This window comes from Dipodomys merriami, unplaced genomic scaffold (genome assembly GCF_024711535.1).
Source record: "Dipodomys merriami isolate MVZ:Mamm:240054 unplaced genomic scaffold, mDipMer1.0.p SCAF_44, whole genome shotgun sequence".
NCBI lineage: Eukaryota > Metazoa > Chordata > Mammalia > Rodentia > Heteromyidae > Dipodomys > Dipodomys merriami.
Genome location: NW_027206002.1, coordinates 7,396,471 through 7,413,549, shown reverse-complemented (window position 1 = coordinate 7,413,549; position 17,079 = coordinate 7,396,471). Strand labels below are relative to the sequence as shown.

General features: G+C 41.9%; 2 protein-coding genes across 6 annotated transcripts in view; both read left to right on the top strand.

The window, feature by feature from the left end:
- Rnf145 (ring finger protein 145) overlaps window positions 1-13,369 on the top strand; it is a 58,998-nt gene extending 45,629 nt beyond the window's left edge. For all 5 annotated transcript variants that reach the window (XM_069993930.1, XM_069993929.1, XM_069993928.1 and 2 more), the window contains 6 exons: window positions 1,893-2,068; window positions 4,749-4,889; window positions 6,241-6,423; window positions 8,344-8,491; window positions 9,269-9,625; window positions 11,723-13,369. In XM_069993930.1, the coding sequence (XP_069850031.1) occupies window positions 1,893-2,068; window positions 4,749-4,889; window positions 6,241-6,423; window positions 8,344-8,491; window positions 9,269-9,625; window positions 11,723-12,085 (1,368 nt within the window). In that variant the 3' untranslated portion in view covers window positions 12,086-13,369. The remainder of the gene's footprint in view (window positions 1-1,892; window positions 2,069-4,748; window positions 4,890-6,240; window positions 6,424-8,343; window positions 8,492-9,268; window positions 9,626-11,722) is intronic.
- A 2,431-nt stretch (window positions 13,370-15,800) lies between these two features.
- Window positions 15,801-17,079, top strand: part of Ebf1 (EBF transcription factor 1) — a 415,064-nt gene continuing 413,785 nt past the window's right edge. Inside the window, exon 1 of the mRNA XM_069993923.1 lies at window positions 15,801-15,876. The gene's annotated coding sequence lies outside the window, so the exon portion shown is untranslated. The remainder of the gene's footprint in view (window positions 15,877-17,079) is intronic.

Genomic DNA, 17,079 nt, shown 5'->3' with positions numbered 1-17,079 from the left:
CTTATAGAAATCTCCTAGTCTATAACAAACAGTAAATATTTAGTAAACCTTTATTGATAATATCCAATATTTTGAAAGTATTTAATGGCCATGAGACAGTCTTCCAGTTTTTCAGGTTCCTAACTGCCTTTGCTGCCGTAATATTGATGTATCATAGGTGTAACTGTTGGAAATAAGTGATAAGCTGGGAAGTTTGTGAATTTGGAAGAATTGAATACTTAAGAAATGAAAACTGCCGGGCGCTGGTGGCTCACGCCTGTAATCCTAGCTACTCAGGAGGCTGAGATCTGAGGATCGCGGTTCAAAGCCAGCCCGGGCAGGAGAGACCGTGAGACTCCTATCTCCAATAAACCACCAGAAAACCGGAAGTGGCGCTGTAGCTCAAGTGGTAGAGCGCTCGCTTTGAGCTGAAGAGCTGAGGGACAGCGCCCAGGCCCAGAGTTCAAGCCCCACGACCGACAAAAAAAAAAAAAAAAAAAAAAAGAAATGAAAACTGCCAGACTTTTCAGTGGACTGCTCCTTGAAAACATATTCTCCACCTTTCAGTAATCAGTGTACCTCTGATTATAATTTTGCAACTTTATTTTAGCAGTCTTTGTGGTACACATACGTCATGATGTCAGAACTCGGGAGGTTGAGGCAGGAGGACTGCGGGCGTGAGACAGCCTGCGCTTATATTGTGAGACACAAAAATGATTACAGCTGTTTGAGGAACTCCTTGAAAAAATTTCAGTTTAATTGTGACTGCATTGTAGAAAAGGCATTTGTTTTACTGAAGAAAAGATTTTAGAGTTGGAATAAATCTTGAGGCATATGTATTTTAGGTTAACACTTAAGTTCTGTATACCATATTAAGTCATCCGTATTAAGTCCGTGGAGAGAGCACGATGGTGGTGGCTGACCTGCTGGGCTAGGGATTTGAAGCTGCCTCGTGGGGCCCGGCTAGCTTGGCAGGGTCGGTTCCCTGGCTTAGAAGCTGTATAAACTCGGTTACATTGATGATCTTAGGTCAAATCAGATTCTGGGAATTGATTCTTGCTAATCAGTTTCATGAGTGATTGTTTGATAAAAACTGGAAGGCTAATTTATTGAGTTACAATAGATTAGTTAGCTTTTTAAGAGGTGTGCCTTGTTCCTAGTGTTAGTGTGCCAAATAAATTGAAAAGTTGCTTGATGAGTACAGTAGGAGCAAGAGAATTGATTTGTTTGGGGGAAAATACTTGCTAACTGTCTTTGCTCTACAGTGCTGTACATTTCTCCAGTGGTTAATTAACTCAGTCTTCCATTAAACTACTTCACATCTGTGAATAAGCCAGGAGTGGCGTTACATGCTTGTGTATTAGCTACTCTGGAGGCTGTAGGTAGGAGTATTGTGGTCTGAGGCTGGCCCCAGATAAAACCATGAGACCTTACCAGAAAAATAACCAAAAAGCAGAAAGGGCTGGAGTTAAAGTTCAAGTAGCTTAGCAACTGCCAGGCCCTGATTTCAAACCCCAGAACCATAAAATAAAGAAAAAATTCTTTTCCATTTCCCTTTTTCCTATCCTTTTGCTCAGTATTGTATTATTCAAGCTGGTCCTGATTATTTTGATTAGACAGAAACGTTAACTAAATCTCCTCCAAGTACATTAGAGGTAGTTGTCTTCTTAATCCAACCTTATTCTGACATGACTACTGTTCCCTGCTTATGTGGTATTATCAAGTGCTAATAATAATGCAAAATTCAGTACATTTTTCTTAAAATGGCAGCGACTGCTATGTGTAGATCTAACTTTAAAGAAACTAAGCAAGAGAAAGCAACACTTTAATTAATGTTTGCTTTAGATTAAACTGGCTAATGCCTGGAACTGTCCACCAAAGGTGACAGGATGTCTTCTGTCTTGTTTTCTCAGGTAGTGGAGGTGTATGGCCTTCTTGCCCTGGGGATGTCCTTGTGGAACCAGCTGGTTGTCCCTGTGCTTTTCATGGTTTTCTGGCTTGTCTTATTTGCTCTTCAGATTTACTCCTATTTCAGCACTCGAGATCAGCCTGCATCACGGGAGAGACTGCTTTTCCTTTTTCTGACAAGGTAATTTACAATAGCCTGTGGTACTATATATAACCTTGAAGAGAAACCTTGATCCAGAATAGTAAGTTTCGCACATTTTATTAGTCACTTCACCACTTCATAGTTCATCAAGTCAGATTGCCACGCAGTGGGGACTTAGGTCTGACAGTGCAGAGATATGCTAATGGAAGCATGACAGGTGCGTTTGGTTCACTGGGGACCCAGGACAGCCAATAATACATAAAAAGGACACAGCAGAGTTTAAAAGTACTTCTTAAATTTTGCAGTAAAAGATTGAGTAAGAGGAAAAATACATTATAGAAATACTATTGTGCATTAAGTCTTTAATACATTGTCGAACTACTGAACTCTCCTTACATTGCAAATCCTAGCACCCGTAAGAGAAGAGGCACCTTTGTAGCTGAGGGAATGTACCAAGAGAAACATTGCCTAGGCACGTGAGCCAGGGTGGTCTGACCCTTACAACCTCCCAAACTTCAGGACTTCCTCTGTGACTTCACTGTACTTTCAGATATAGATATTCAGTGCTTGGCTTCAGTTCAGAGATAAAGTAAATAGGTTACACTTTACTGTTCAAGCCAAAAGAGAGATGGGGTTTTTAAGACCTCATTGATTTTTGATTATGTATATCATTTGAGTCCTTTTCTCATTTTTACTGTAAGCTCAGGTAAGCCTGCATTTGTCATTTATTCCACCCCCAGTATGAATCTCAGGCCCTCAGAATCTTGGTTACCTTGCTCCTTGTCACTTTGGCAGGCAAGAAGGAAAACCCTGGAGGTGGGGGAGGCTCTGGAGGCTTGAGATCCAGGTGGAGGGGCCTCTGCTTCTCAGTGTCTAATGTAAAGGATGGAGGGAGGGGTATGTTAAGGCCAAGTTGCAGCCCTGAAGCAGCATGCTGCTTGCTGAGATGGAGTAAGTCGACATGGAGGCGAATGTCCACACATTTGGAATATCTGAAAACATGACAGGCAATACTTATTTTGACAGTTAGGATAAACCCATTGATACCAAGTCAGATTTTAAATTTATGAAAATGAGTAACTTGTTTAATTATAAATGGCTTCTAATTATAAATGCAATGTTTTTGTCAGCAAAGTCAGCATCATTTTAGCAGTCAGTTCAATATTAAATAACTAATGTTTTTAATGTAAATATTACGGAGATTTTGTGCAGAAGTTTTAAATTTGAAGAGGAAGATGCACAGCTGTGTGGTTGCCTTAATGCAGTGTGGGACAGGAGTGGGTCCCTCCTTGCACCTCATGTTAGCCATTCAAACGTGCAGTCAGGTTAGGTGGAGTCAGTGTTTAATAGGCTTATCAAGTTACCAAACTAGGAGTGAATTTTGGACTTATTTACAAAAGAAAATAACAGATTGGTGGTATTTTCTAATTTTTTTTTTCTATTTTTCCTACTCATGGCCAGGAGAGATGACCCTTTCCTTAATTGAAGAGTTACTATATGGTTCTTCATTACCCAGTGTCACTGTAATTCTTACTGAATTTTGGCCTTTTCTAATGGGAATCAAGCTTTTATATTTGGGATTGTAGGTGTGGCTCAGTTGGTAAAATGCCTATAGCAAAAGCATTAGGTACTAAGTTTGAGTCCTTGTCTCAGGAAGAATAAAAGTTATAGACAATTTGAACGTTGTATTATATAATAATTTACATGTGTGTACAGCACACAATTGAGTCAGTAATTCATTCCCTAGTACATGGTAGCACATATATTTAAAGCATAATATGAGTTAATGTCTGCCTGTTGACTGAAAGTATTTTAAGGTCTAAGGGGTCTTCCATTTATCTTTAGGAATAGACTTTTATAGTTACCTATAAAAATAAACTTTTACATTAAAGATTGATTTTTTTTTTTATTGGTCATAGGGCTTGCTTGAACTTAGGGACCTGAGCACTGTCTCTGAGCTTTTGGACTCAAGGCTAACACTCTCCACTTTGAGCCACAGCACCACGTCAGGTTTTCTGGTAGTTAATTGGAGATAAGAGTCTCACTGACTTTCCTGCCAGGGTTGGCTTCAAACCACAATCCTCAGATGTCATTCTCCCATGTAGCTAGGATTACCACATGAGCCACTAGTTCCTGGCTTAAGGGTTGATTTTTAATTACAAAATTAAAACTGTCTTTAAACAGGTTTGGACTGTACCTCAGTCTTGCTTGTGAGGTAACCCATGAAGAAATCAGTTATCTGAGTGTGAATGAAATGGAAGTGTAATGCTGTTTGTGAATGGAGAGTTTCTGGTAGGGAGGCCCTCCCCTGGACTGTGTGGCCTAATGAGGGCTAGAATAAGTAGCAAGATTAGTAGTACAGTCAGACAAGATGAACAGTCAACTTCTTTTCAGAACAAACCACATAGGTTTCTCCTTCATATTTACCCACCTGCTAATATATGTTGTTTGAGGTTTGAACTAGATTTAAGCTCTGAATTTTACTGCATTTGAAGATGGCAGATAATTAAAAAATAAAAGTGTTGTTTCAGTTATGATTCTATGTGCTAGATATTTGCCATAGAAGTAGAAATATAGAGTTTTGAATAATAGCATGGGTCTTGGCATGATTGGATAATTTACTCTCAGGTTTTGGTTTGAAATGATTTAAAGCTTGGTATGGAGACTTGAAATGTTTTTATTCCAAATGGGATGTCTGTTGATTCCCCCTCTTTTCCAGCATCGCCGAGTGCTGCAGCACCCCCTACTCCCTGCTGGGCCTGGTCTTTACGGTCTCATTTGTTGCCTTGGGCGTCCTCACCCTCTGCAAGTTCTACCTGCAGGGTTATCGGGCTTTCGTGAACGATCCTGCCATGAATAGGTAAGTCCTTTACTGGATGCACGGAAATCCAGCAGACAGCTTGAAGATACAATGATGAATGTTTTTGTTGATGAATTTAATTAGGAAATTTCCAGTCTTATGTCCTACCTGCTTTATCATCCCTCTCTTATCCTCAATCAAGCTACAACACTTGGAAGAAATCCCAGATACCTTTTACTCTAAATATTTTAATCTGTAAATTTTTTAAAAAGTCCTGATCCACTAATTCTTTGATATTATATATCCAGTTGTTACTTTTCCCTGCTTAATTTTCTGTCACTTTGCTCAACTAGGATCCAAGTAAGACCCACATTGTGTTGGTCGCCGTGTCTTCTGAGTCTCCTAGATAGGATGAATCCCCTCTAGTTCTGTGCTTCCCCTGCTGTTACTGATTGGGAGACTGGAGGTTTTCTGTCTGGATTTTGCAAAGTGCTCCCATGGTATCACAAAATAGCTCCCACCTTTTTTTGTTTTTGTGCTGATAATATAAGCCTTGAACTCTGGGCCTGGGCCTTTTTTCTCAAGGCTGACTACCTCTTGAACCACACATCCACTTCTGGTATTTTGGTAATTAATTGTAAATAATTTTTCTGCCCAATCTGGCATTGAACCCCAGTCCTCGGATCTCAGCATCTTAAGTAGCTATTATTACAGGTGTGAGCCACCAATGCCTGGCTTTGAATATCCAGACATTGAGTTAGTACCAGTAGGATTATTAAAGACTTTTATCTGTGCATCTCACTATTAGGGATGCCCATTTTCTCTTATGGTCTTCTACAATACACCATGTTACCAAAATATCTGTGAATGTAGAATTTTAAAAACTTGCCAGTCTTAGCTAATGTTTTATTTGTGTGTGTGCAGGTTCTTTATAAATCAAGCCAATAGATTACATGTGTATGACTTTATATTTTTCATGAAAATTAAATTTTAATAAATAAACACAAATAAGTATTTGTGTTTATCTTGTGTCTACTAGTTCTTACGGTATTTTTAAAGAGATGCTTTCTTCCCTAAGCCTATGACAATGTGGCCCATATTATATCTTTTGCATAATCAGAATATAATGATGGGGTAGGTAAATAGGTAAAATCCTGTGGATATCTGAGAATAGCAGAAGTACCTGGCTCATTACACATGGTGCATTAATCTAACAGCATGTTCTTGCACATGTGGGGATGTGTGTATGTGTGTGTATGGCTGCCTATCAACACACCCATGTTATAGGAGGGGAAGTTACCCAGCAGACCAAGCAGGATTTTAGCCTTATCAGAATTGCTTTAAATATATATCTGCAGTATGAGTCTTCAGAAAGAGAATCCAAGAATTTCTGAAAGTGATTTTCTTCTAGGGGGATGACTGAAGGCGTGACCCTGCTAATCCTGGCGGTGCAGACCGGGCTGATCGAGCTTCAGGTGGTACACCGCGCCTTCCTCCTCAGTATCATCCTCTTCATCGTTGTGGCCTCCATACTGCAGTCCATGTTGGAGATTGCAGATCCCATTGTTCTGGCACTTGGAGCGTCTCGAGACAAGTAAGAACCTTCTGGATGTTCTTGAACTTCATTTAATTGATGTTAATACCCTTTTCACAAATTTATTATCTAAGGTTTAGGCAGTGTTTATAAAGATGGACACGGTGTGGATCATTGCTATTAATAAATTCTCAACAAATTTGTATTTTAAATGTTTGGCTTTTCTGCTCTGGTTTTTTCCTTGGAATTTCTATACTTACAAGTCACATATGAGGCTATAAATTATCTCTTCTTCGGAGAAGTTTAGCACATTTTATGTTGGTCCAGTTTCAGAAACAAGGATTGTACTTAATCTAGTAAACATATCAAATGATACTTAATTCTGTTCTGTTTTTAATACTGGTTAAAAGGAAAGACATTAAATGAAAATGAAGAAAAGGAAGTTTGAGGGCTGGCTGAGTACCCTAAAGAGTCGATTTGTGGAACAGCTGCCTAATTTGATGGCTTTTTAGATAGCTGTGGCCTGTTAAGGTTTACGATGAAGGTCTCTGATGAACTCTGAGACCAGACAAAATTAGTAGCTAGGTCCAAGCACACATGGCTTTACAGAGATGGTTTTAAGGAATAAAAACTCAAATGATTTCTTTTTTTTTTTTTTTTTTTGTCGGTCGTGGGGCTTGAACTCTGGGCCTGGGCGCTGTCCTTCAGCTCTTCAGCTCAAGGCGAGCGCTCTACCACTTGAGCTACAGTGCCACTTCCGGTTTTCTGGTGGTTTATTGGAGATAGGAGTCTCACGGTCTCTCCTGCCCGGGCTGGCTTTGAACCGCGATCCTCAGATCTCAGCCTCCTGAGTAGCTAGGATTACAGGCGTGAGCCACCAGCGCCCGGCTTCAAATGATTTCTTTTTTAATGATACTATTTTGAGGATATGAATGTCATCTGGCTATATCTGATACCCAGTTGATGGTTAGGGTTGATGGGGCTAATCGGTCTGTACGCCAATCCTCCCATATCCTACAGCTGTGCACTTAGAGACATCCTTTCCATTTCCAGATGATCTTTCTGAGGTAAAGGGTATTCATGTAGCTGTGTTCTTTTTCTAGACCCTCTAAACAAACAAGATACTGGTTTTTGTTTTTGTTGTTTTGTTTTGTGCTGATTAGGATTTGAATTCAGGGCCTCAAACTCTCAAGGTACTGTATTGTTTTGTGTGATCTGATACTGGGGCTTCAACCCGGGGCTAGGATTTGAATTCAGGGCCTCAAGCTCTCAAGGTACTATTTGGATACTACACCTATGTAGCAAGCAAGTATAAAGCCCTAAGTCTACACTGCTAAAACAAAACAAAAACTATTTTGAGGACTCAGGTAGTAGACCTTATGCCTAGAATGCATATGACCTTAATTTTAATCTCCAGCACCAGAGAAAGATAGCACTTAAAAATGAACTACCAAAAATCTTATAATATTGCAGCTTATTGTTATTTTTGTAAAGTACTTATTAAGGAATGCCTGAAAATCCAGTGTCACCACGTTTTCCTGTTTTCTGTCCACATTGTGATTATTGTTATTGAAAAACACTGGGTTATTGCTTAGTGTAGGAAATAGAATTGTGAGAGCAGAGTACAGAACATTCTAAATTAGCATTTTATTTCTAGGTTATCCAGTTTGTTTTGTATTCCTATAATCCACAATGCCAGACATGACTTTCTCTAGCAGTAGGATGGCTGAAAGAGTCACTTTAAATAAGCCTTTGGATATGTTTCAGATATTCTTAATCACCATAATTAATTATGGTTATTTGAATTTAGGGAACTAAGGTTTCTCCATGGAAGCATTTGAGATGTTGAACTTAAAGGGTGAGCTCAGACAAATAGATCTGAAAGTGCCTTTTCTCGTGGGGAATCATGATTGAAATATGGCCAGTTGTGTAGCAATCTGCAAAAGCTCTTCCCCTAATGGACCCTTCCTCCTCCTCCAGGAGCTTATGGAAACACTTCCGTGCTGTGAGCCTGTGTCTGTTTTTGCTCGTCTTCCCTGCCTACATGGCATACATGATCTGCCAGTTTTTCCACATGGACTTCTGGCTTCTCATCATTATCTCCAGCAGCATCCTTACCTCCCTTCAGGTAAGTTCAGGATAGCAATGACAGCTACTACCTTCTGACCTTCTCTCCCAGGGGAGGAATGACCCTCCTCGAGGTCTCTCAGTTCACGTGGCCTGTTTAGGTGACCACTTCCCCAGACAACAGGAGGCAGGTCATTAGACACCAGCAGGATATGTCTGTGCTGTTAGGTTTTTCCTTAACGTAATAAACCTTCCAGTTCCCTTTACAGAGTGATATAATAGAGTTGTAATGTAAATATTAAGTTGATTGGCAATCACAAAGTATTAAAATATTCTAGGGCTTGTTTGGAGTAGGTTTTTAAATGTCAGTGCTGACTTTAAGATGGTTATTGTTTCACAACATAAATCTGTAACAAAGACTATTTTATGCACACGACAGCACTGTTCTAGAAATGACAGACTTACTATAACTCACAGGTGGATCTGTGCAGTCTGGTCATTAAGAAATGAAAGAAAATGTAGCAGCGGCAACAGAGGCCTGTTCATTTTTGCTTGTGGAGGGGGAGACAAAGGTCTTCTGTTGCTGAGGGCCAGGGATGAGTATGTGCAGGGGCAGGGAGGAAGGTGTGGTGGACTGATGGGCTGGGATGACTTCGAGGAATCGCAGGTGTTGGATCACTCAGCTAACTACCTTGTCTGCACTGCCGACATTATGTTTTTCCCAGGTACTATTTAAATTTTAAATAAGGCACCTGAAAGATCCATGAACATGTTACGAGTTAACCCTTAAAAAATGTTTTTAATACCCACATTCTGTTTTACTGTAATTTTTTTCCAGGTTCTGGGGACACTTTTTATTTATGTATTATTTATGGTTGAGGAATTCAGAAAAGAGCCTGTGGAGAACATGGATGACGTCATCTACTATGTGAACGGCACATACCGCCTGTTGGAGTTCCTTGTGGCCCTCTGTGTGGTGGCCTATGGTGTCTCTGAGACCATTTTTGGAGAGTGGACTGTGATGGGCTCCATGATCATCTTCATCCATTCCTACTACAACGTGTGGCTTCGGGCCCAGCTGGGCTGGAAGAGCTTTCTTCTCCGCAGGGATGCTGTGAATAAGATTAAATCATTGCCCATTGCCACAAAAGAACAGCTGGAGAAGCACAATGACATCTGTGCCATCTGTTACCAGGTAACTCGCCCAGCAGGAAGGTGTGTGGGTAGGTCACGCAGCATGTCCCCGGGGCCTGCCACCACTTACGTTCCAGACAAAATTTTTCTTGGGCTGGGGGGGAAGGAGGCTTCAGAAGTGATTGAAGACATGGTAAAATATTTCCATTTTATTTCTCAATTCACTTTCTAATTTAGTTCATCCAGTTCTAATTATTGTTTTCAACATTATTGCTCACCCACAAATAAAGGAAAAACAGGTCACGTATATTTTATATTTATTTACTCCTGAATACACACACACACACACACACACACACACACACACACACACACACACACACACACACACACACACACACACACACACACACACACACACACACACACACACACACACACACACACACACACACACACACACAAAATCAGCAGTCAGCAAACTTGTGAAAAGTGGTGTGCCAAGCCTCTGACTTTATGTTTCTAGGGTAGGAAAGAAGTGTGCATGTCCTTCATGTGGGCAAAGAGAAGGGGTCCCAGTGGGTTGCTAAATGGGTGGTGAAGGCCACTGTTGGAGGGTGTGCTTGTGAAGCTGATCTGCTGCCTTGTATTGCAGATGAAAGGTAATACTTAAATCACCTTGGGGAGAAAAGGCCTGGAGTTTGGTCAGTGGTCTCCCATTCAGAAGGGTGATAGGAGCAGCTTTCACTACTATACTTAAGTTGCCAGGAACACCAGAGATGTTGCTCTGAAGGTCAATAGCAGCTGCCTATGGCTATAGCTGGCATCATCAGTCAGGGCAGAGCTCTCCTTCCATAGTTTAGGTACAGTAATAGCATTTGTATGTGTTAAAAATACCTAGCACAATGATTTTTTTTCCTTAGGGTAAAATACCATTACATTTTTCACTTTTTAAAAATGTAACATGCTTTTTGGACACAAGCAAGACAGTGTTTGCCAGGAGTTATGGCGTTTGAGGGGATGGAAGTAAAGTGTCCTCTGCATTAGCCCCTGTGCTTGGTTTCGTTGGTTGTTAGTCTACTCTAGCTTGTTTATGGCCTCACTATTTTCAGCAGTGCACTTCAGAAACAGATTTGGGGCACTTCAGCTTTGGGAGTCCCAGGACTAAGTGCTCTGTCTGGGGGGTTGGGAGTTTGAAGCCTTCCTTTTGCATTTCCTGTGGTCACATCGCTTTCCTTGAGGTGCTGGGACTGCCTGCTGATGGCACCTGAAAGCCAGGGTGGCATTGCTGAGCTTCCCAGCTGGGTGTTCTTCTTTGGATGGCTTTCTGTTGAAAAGTTGGTTGGGGTTTTAACCAGTTCTTGGCAAGGAATTTCTGGGATGTTCATACTTCTTTGTTTGGGGCTTCAAACAAAATGAATGGCTTATTCACCAAATGTATACATGCCTCTACTCTTTTGACTTCATGCCCTCAGCCTTCCCTCCCCAAACATTCTTATGCAGGACTAATGCAAAGGATTGCTCCTCATTCTTATCCAACTCGAGAGCATAAAATTTCACACATCTCACTTCAGATGTCCTGATTCAACAGGTCTGGAAAATGGGTTGCTAATGGATGGTTCTGCCGCAGATAGATGGCTTATACAGTCCAGACCTTAAACACTGGGTACGCACGTGGTCTCTGATAATAATGCCATGTCCTGTCCCTGGTGTTCTGTGGCTGAGTTTTGTCTCCCTGCAAATATCTTATCATGGGATCGTCTGGTGAGCTGTGTTGAAGCATAGTTGCAGGAAAACTCCTGACTTTGTCAGATTTTCCAAGGTAATTACTTGTGTCACCCGGTGGCTCAAGTACTGCTAGAGCTTGAGTGACACTTGTGTCACCCCAGGGACTGCTGCAGCTGCACTCCTGAAGCTTTGCAAACCCAGCTGAGAAGGTAGCTTCTTCCTCATTTTTGGTTTTATTTTTTCAATTTGTATAAGGGTTCTGATGGTGCCAGGGTTATGACTGAAATAAAATGAATTTTATTCTGAGGTCTGTGTTACAGATTTTTGATTTGTGTTACAAAGGAATGTTGGAGCCAGAAATGTTGGGGGGTGGCTACAGAGCTCTTAAATAGCAGACACTTATGAGGTACCTTTCTGGCCCCTCCCTCAGGACATGAAATCTGCCGTGATGACGCCATGCAGTCATTTCTTCCACGCAGGCTGTCTTAAGAAGTGGCTGTATGTCCAAGAGACCTGTCCTCTGTGCCACTGCCACCTCAAAAACTCCCAACCTGCTGGACTAGGGACAGAGCCTGCTCCACAGCCCCATGCTGCAGCTGAGCAAAACCTCGTGCCTCAGCAAGGCACAGAAGCCCCAGGCCCTGAGCATCCTCCAGGATCCCGGATGCAGGAAGACTCTGGGGACAATCGTGGGGATATCACCAGGAGATCTGATAGCCAGGAAGGGGCTGTAGACCCCAGGCAGGAGCCTCAGAGTGGGGTGGATGAAGGGCGGCCTACTGAATCAGTCTAGAAGGAAGGAGCAGCACCGTGCGCCTTGGTACTGTGGAGAAGGAGGCTTACCGTGGAACTGTGCTGGGATCTGATGAGGGAATGTGATGGAGTTAGGCAGGAAGCTCCATTCTGAGGATCTGCTCTTGCTCTGGGAAGCCCTCGGAGCCGAGACTTCCCGCTCCAGCCCCTGGTGTGTAGGAGGAGTTTTGCAATGTATGCTCATCAAAATGTATTTATATGTTCTATGCTGATGTTCCATAGAGGCTTGCCAAGAAGATTCACACTCAACAACTTCAGGTGCAGCCCCTGGTTTGTGAGGGGTGCATAAAATCATATGTTGAGTTTGAAAGGGGCCAAGGGAAGGAGGCAAAATAACGTGAGAACAGTCTTGGGAAGAAGCAGAACTGGCATTATTTTTCCCTGTTTGTAGGACAAAATCATTTCTTGTTATAAAGTATGAGCTGTGATCAGCCCTTTTCTCCATCCTTTCCTCTCAGTTAATCGGAACTCAGGTGGCTGTTGAGTTTTGTACAGCGCTGCAGTGAAATCAAAGATGTAGAACACTGATTGTATTCAAAGACTGAAGCTTGATCACACTTGGATGTGCCGGGAGGGGAGGGGCTGATGCGCATTCATGTGACCAGACAAACTTGGATGTGCTCTACAGGGTTGGGGGGCTGGCCCCGGGCCTGGTGGGTGCATTCACGTGACTGAGGCTCTTGAACTTCATGACGGAGTCCTCATTACTTTGTTGTATATGGAACTTTTGTTAATATATCTATACTTGGCTGGCTGGGTGAAGTAAACTAAAACTCTAATGAACACTTTGGAGTCTGCTTTAGCAGAGGAGGCCAAAGTGGGAAGGGCTTTAGGGTATTGATAAAGCCCCAAGTGTACTTTGCAATCTTGTGTAATGTTTAATTCTTGCAACTGAATCAAAACAGTGTTAAATTATGGCAATACTTGCACTTTGGGAATGAGTACAGACCTGTATGACCACTCTGCAAATGCCACTTTAAAGCTGTTTGTAGGCCTTGCACCTTTTCTTTGACAAGGATGTGTCATATTTAAATTTTTACCTTCATCATGGCTACAGGTAGAATGGGGGGGGGATTTTTTTATGGGAATTTTGATATGAAAAGAAACTAGTCATTTATTTATACAATAGGCTTGGCTCAAAAAGTGTTTTTCAGACTTGGTATTCCTAATGTGAGATGTTCACTTCATTTTATTTTAGTAGCAGATTGGGGTGTAGACTGACAGACATAGCTGAATGTCTTAATAAATCTAAATTTGAAGATAACTGGGTTTGTTTCCTGTGGTTTGTTGCTGTTGGAAAGTTCTTGTCTTTGTCAATCCCCATCACAAAAGCCCTGTACATGCAACACCCTGAAGGGCTAGTTGGTTAAATCTCCTACACAAGAGGAATAAAAGTCTTTCATCAGAAGCCTGTGGGGGGGAGCGGGGGACGACTTTTAAAAAGATAAATATGACTGGGTACCCTGGGTGCCCGTGGCTCATACTCAGGAGGCTGAGATCTGAGGATGGTGGTTCAAAGCCAGCCCGGGCAGGAAAGTCCATGAGACTCTTATCTCCAGTAAACCACTCAGAAAACCAGAAGTGGCGCTGTGGCTCAAGTGATAGAGCTCTAGCTATGGGTTTGAAGAGCTGAGGGACAGTGCCTAGGCCCAAAGTTTAATAAGCCCCATGATTGGCACACACAAAAAAGATAACTACGTATTTCTGGTTACCACCGCAGACCCACTGTCTCAGCTCTTCTGATAACATGAACTTCAGGCCTTCCCAGGTGATTTTGTGTCTAGCACTCCCCAAGTTTCTCACTATGGCTTCAATAGATCAGATCAGGCAGGAAACAAAGCAGATGGCTCCCTCTAGTGGCCAAAGAATGCTGCTAGCCCTAGCCACTATAAACTTTAAAAATCTTGATTTTCAGTCTTTGTATAATGAAGTTCAAAGATAAGTATTGTGATATCCTGCTTTAAGAAACAGAACTGCAGATCAAGTTGGGATTGAATTGTCCTTTAGACTTGAGTACCTGTGGGAGGAGAGGCATATAAAGTCATAAGGAAAAGTACTTGGGTATTTTAATGCCTGTAGAGATAGATTGCTTTGGTATCAGTGTCACATATTCATTATGAAGATACTTTCTTTTACCTCACAGCTAGCAGACCTTAGGAATTCTGTATACCAAGCTAGAGGAGACTGCTGGACATCTAGCTGCGATTGTATGTCCTTGCCTTGTAGGCAGGAGATCTATACTATGTAGCAACAAGCTCTCAAAATGACAGTGGTTTTGAGAATGCAAAGATTTGTCTTATGCATACACTACAGTTGCCAGGGATACACTAGTTGATGAACCTTCCTGATAGTCATGCCAAAGGGAAAAAGACTGAAACACTGTACAATCACCCGCTTTTCCTGAAGTGGACACCATAAACTTTACATTCTGTCCTACAGTCTTCAGTTAACCAGTAAAGTGCCTGTAATAGAGCTCTAGCCAATCTTGAGCAAAAGAAAGCCCAGGGAGAATGCCCAGGTCTTGAGTTATAGAACTAGTACTGGCACAAAACACAACACATGCACACACATAAAAGGACTGGCTTGTGGCTCAAGTGGTAGAGCTCATGTCCACCAAAAGAAAAGAAAAAATTCTTTCTAGAAGCAGGAGAGAGCATAGTAATTCATGCCAAGTAGAGAAGTCATTGTGGGTGCCCTTTATAACTGCACTCAGATAGTGGACTCTAGAGCAGGTGACAGATTAGGGACCTTCAGGTGACGAATTTTGCTCTGGCCTCCACAGTGCAATTTTACGCATTTAAAAATATTTTGCCAGTACAAGAGTTTGAACTTGGGGCCTCCATCTCTCAGCTTACTTGTTGGTCACACCTGGTGCTCTGCCATTTGAACCATACTCCCAGACTAGGATTTTGCTGGTTAACTGAAGTCTTGTAAACTTTTCTGCTCAGGCTGGTTTTGGACCTCAATCCTCTAGATCTCAATCTCTGAGTAGCTAGGATTTTGGGTGTGAGTTAACTGCATTTTAAAATATGCTTTGGAATATATTTGAGGGCTGGAGATGTGGCTTGGATAGAAAACTTGACTAGCACACACAAGTAGAAATCTGAATGAGTTGTTGACATTTTTCAAACATTGCAAATGATACAAACTCAATTTTTATGTTTTTAGGAAACATGAGAAGGACTGACTGCATAAGTTACATCCTTGCCTACATAGAACTGTTGAACTCAGGGCCTCACACTTTCTTGGCTCACTTATTTGACTGGTCCTTTATCATGTTTCTTGACTTGAGTGGCTCTACTTGGGTCACTTTATTCTCCAGATCTCAGCTCCTGAGTAAGATTGCAGGTATGAGCCACTGGTGCCTGGCTTAGATTACTTGTAATACCTAATAGACAGTATTGTTTATGAAATAGAAGAAAAAGACTGTCCGGGTTCAGCATAGATATTTTTACTTGTAAATGGTTTTGATTCTTGGTTGACCCTATTGGTGAAGGCAATGGACAAGCCTAATCTTATTTCTATTAGGGTCTGTGCTTGAATTTCTGTACTCTGGTGAGTGACCAAGTTGTTCCATGGCCTTAGACCACTGTGTTTGTTAATGTGATATGTTGGAAGCAGATGGGAATAGTCCTAGAAAACATTGGAAACTTAGACCTAATCCTGTAATTCTGACTTGGTAGGTTTGGAATGGAGCCGGAGCTGAAGAGTCCAGACTTGGTTTAGAGAGTTCAAAAAGTAAACAAAAAACAAAAATGGCTTTCTTAAAAGGTGAGTATGTAATCAGTCAGTGCAAGAAGTGCATGTTGAGGGGTAGGTAGGTACAAATTCTCATTTTCTCTCTAGTTGTTAATTATTTTTTTCTCCAAAGCTGCTAGTCTTCCTTAAACTACCTTGGAATTCACTCCCTTAGGAAAAGAAAAAGAGAAACGCAGCTGAGATGTGAAGCACCTTGCTTAGTTTATGATGGTGACCTGTAGCACAAAGAACCTGTGCAGTGAAAGGTTCTGGGTTCTGGTGCTGGTGGGGGTTTGATTTCTAAACAGCCCCACATGATCAGAAAGGAGGGAAGTCAGTTGAGCTAATTTGCATAACATTTAAAACCTTCCATCTGTGATTTTTTTTCTTTAAAAAATAATTCTATTGTCATTGAGGTATTGTACAGAGGGGCTCTCATTTCATAAGTCAGGTAATGACTACATTTTTTTTTTCTCGGTTGAACTCTGTGCCTGAGCAGCTCTCCAGCTCAAGGCTAGCACTCTACCACTTAAACTACAACACCAGTTCTGGTTTTCTGGTGCTTTATTGGAGATTAACGTTTCACAGTCTTTCCTGCCCCGGCTGGCTTTGAACCGCGATCCTCAGATCTCAGCCTCCTGAGTAACAAGGATTACAGGCGTGAGCCACCAGTGCCCGGCTTTCTTTTCTTTCTTTTATCGTTTTCCCCAGTTCCCCCTCCTATCCCTGCCCATAAGTTACTTCAGTCATTTTCCACGTAGTATACACTGAGTAGCATGATTGCATTTGTTCACCCTCCCTCCCTTCTACACCCTCCCCCTTCCATGTGTGATTTACTTAGCTGTACTGTACAACTTACATGTTAGTGCCATTTTATCTTTTACTACGAATGTAGGTTTTTGGCAAACAGTAGCTAAAGAAATAGTACCTAAGAAATGCATCTGCCACCATGTACTTGGTACTCTAGGAGGAAGAGTAAACCAACAAAAAAACCAACCCAGACGCTTCTGTAGTGTTGGCTCACCATGGCTGTTTAATTCCAAAGCCTGAGATGTTTTTCCCTCCCTCCCTCCCTCCTTCCCTCCCTCCCTCCTTCCCTCCCTCCCTCCCTCCCTTCCTCCCTCCCTTCCTTCCTTCCTTCCTCCCTCCCTCCCTCCCTTCCTTCTTCCTTTCTTCCTTTTTTCCCTTCCTTCCTTCCCTCCCTCCTCTCCTTTCTTTGCCTTCCCTCCCTCCTTC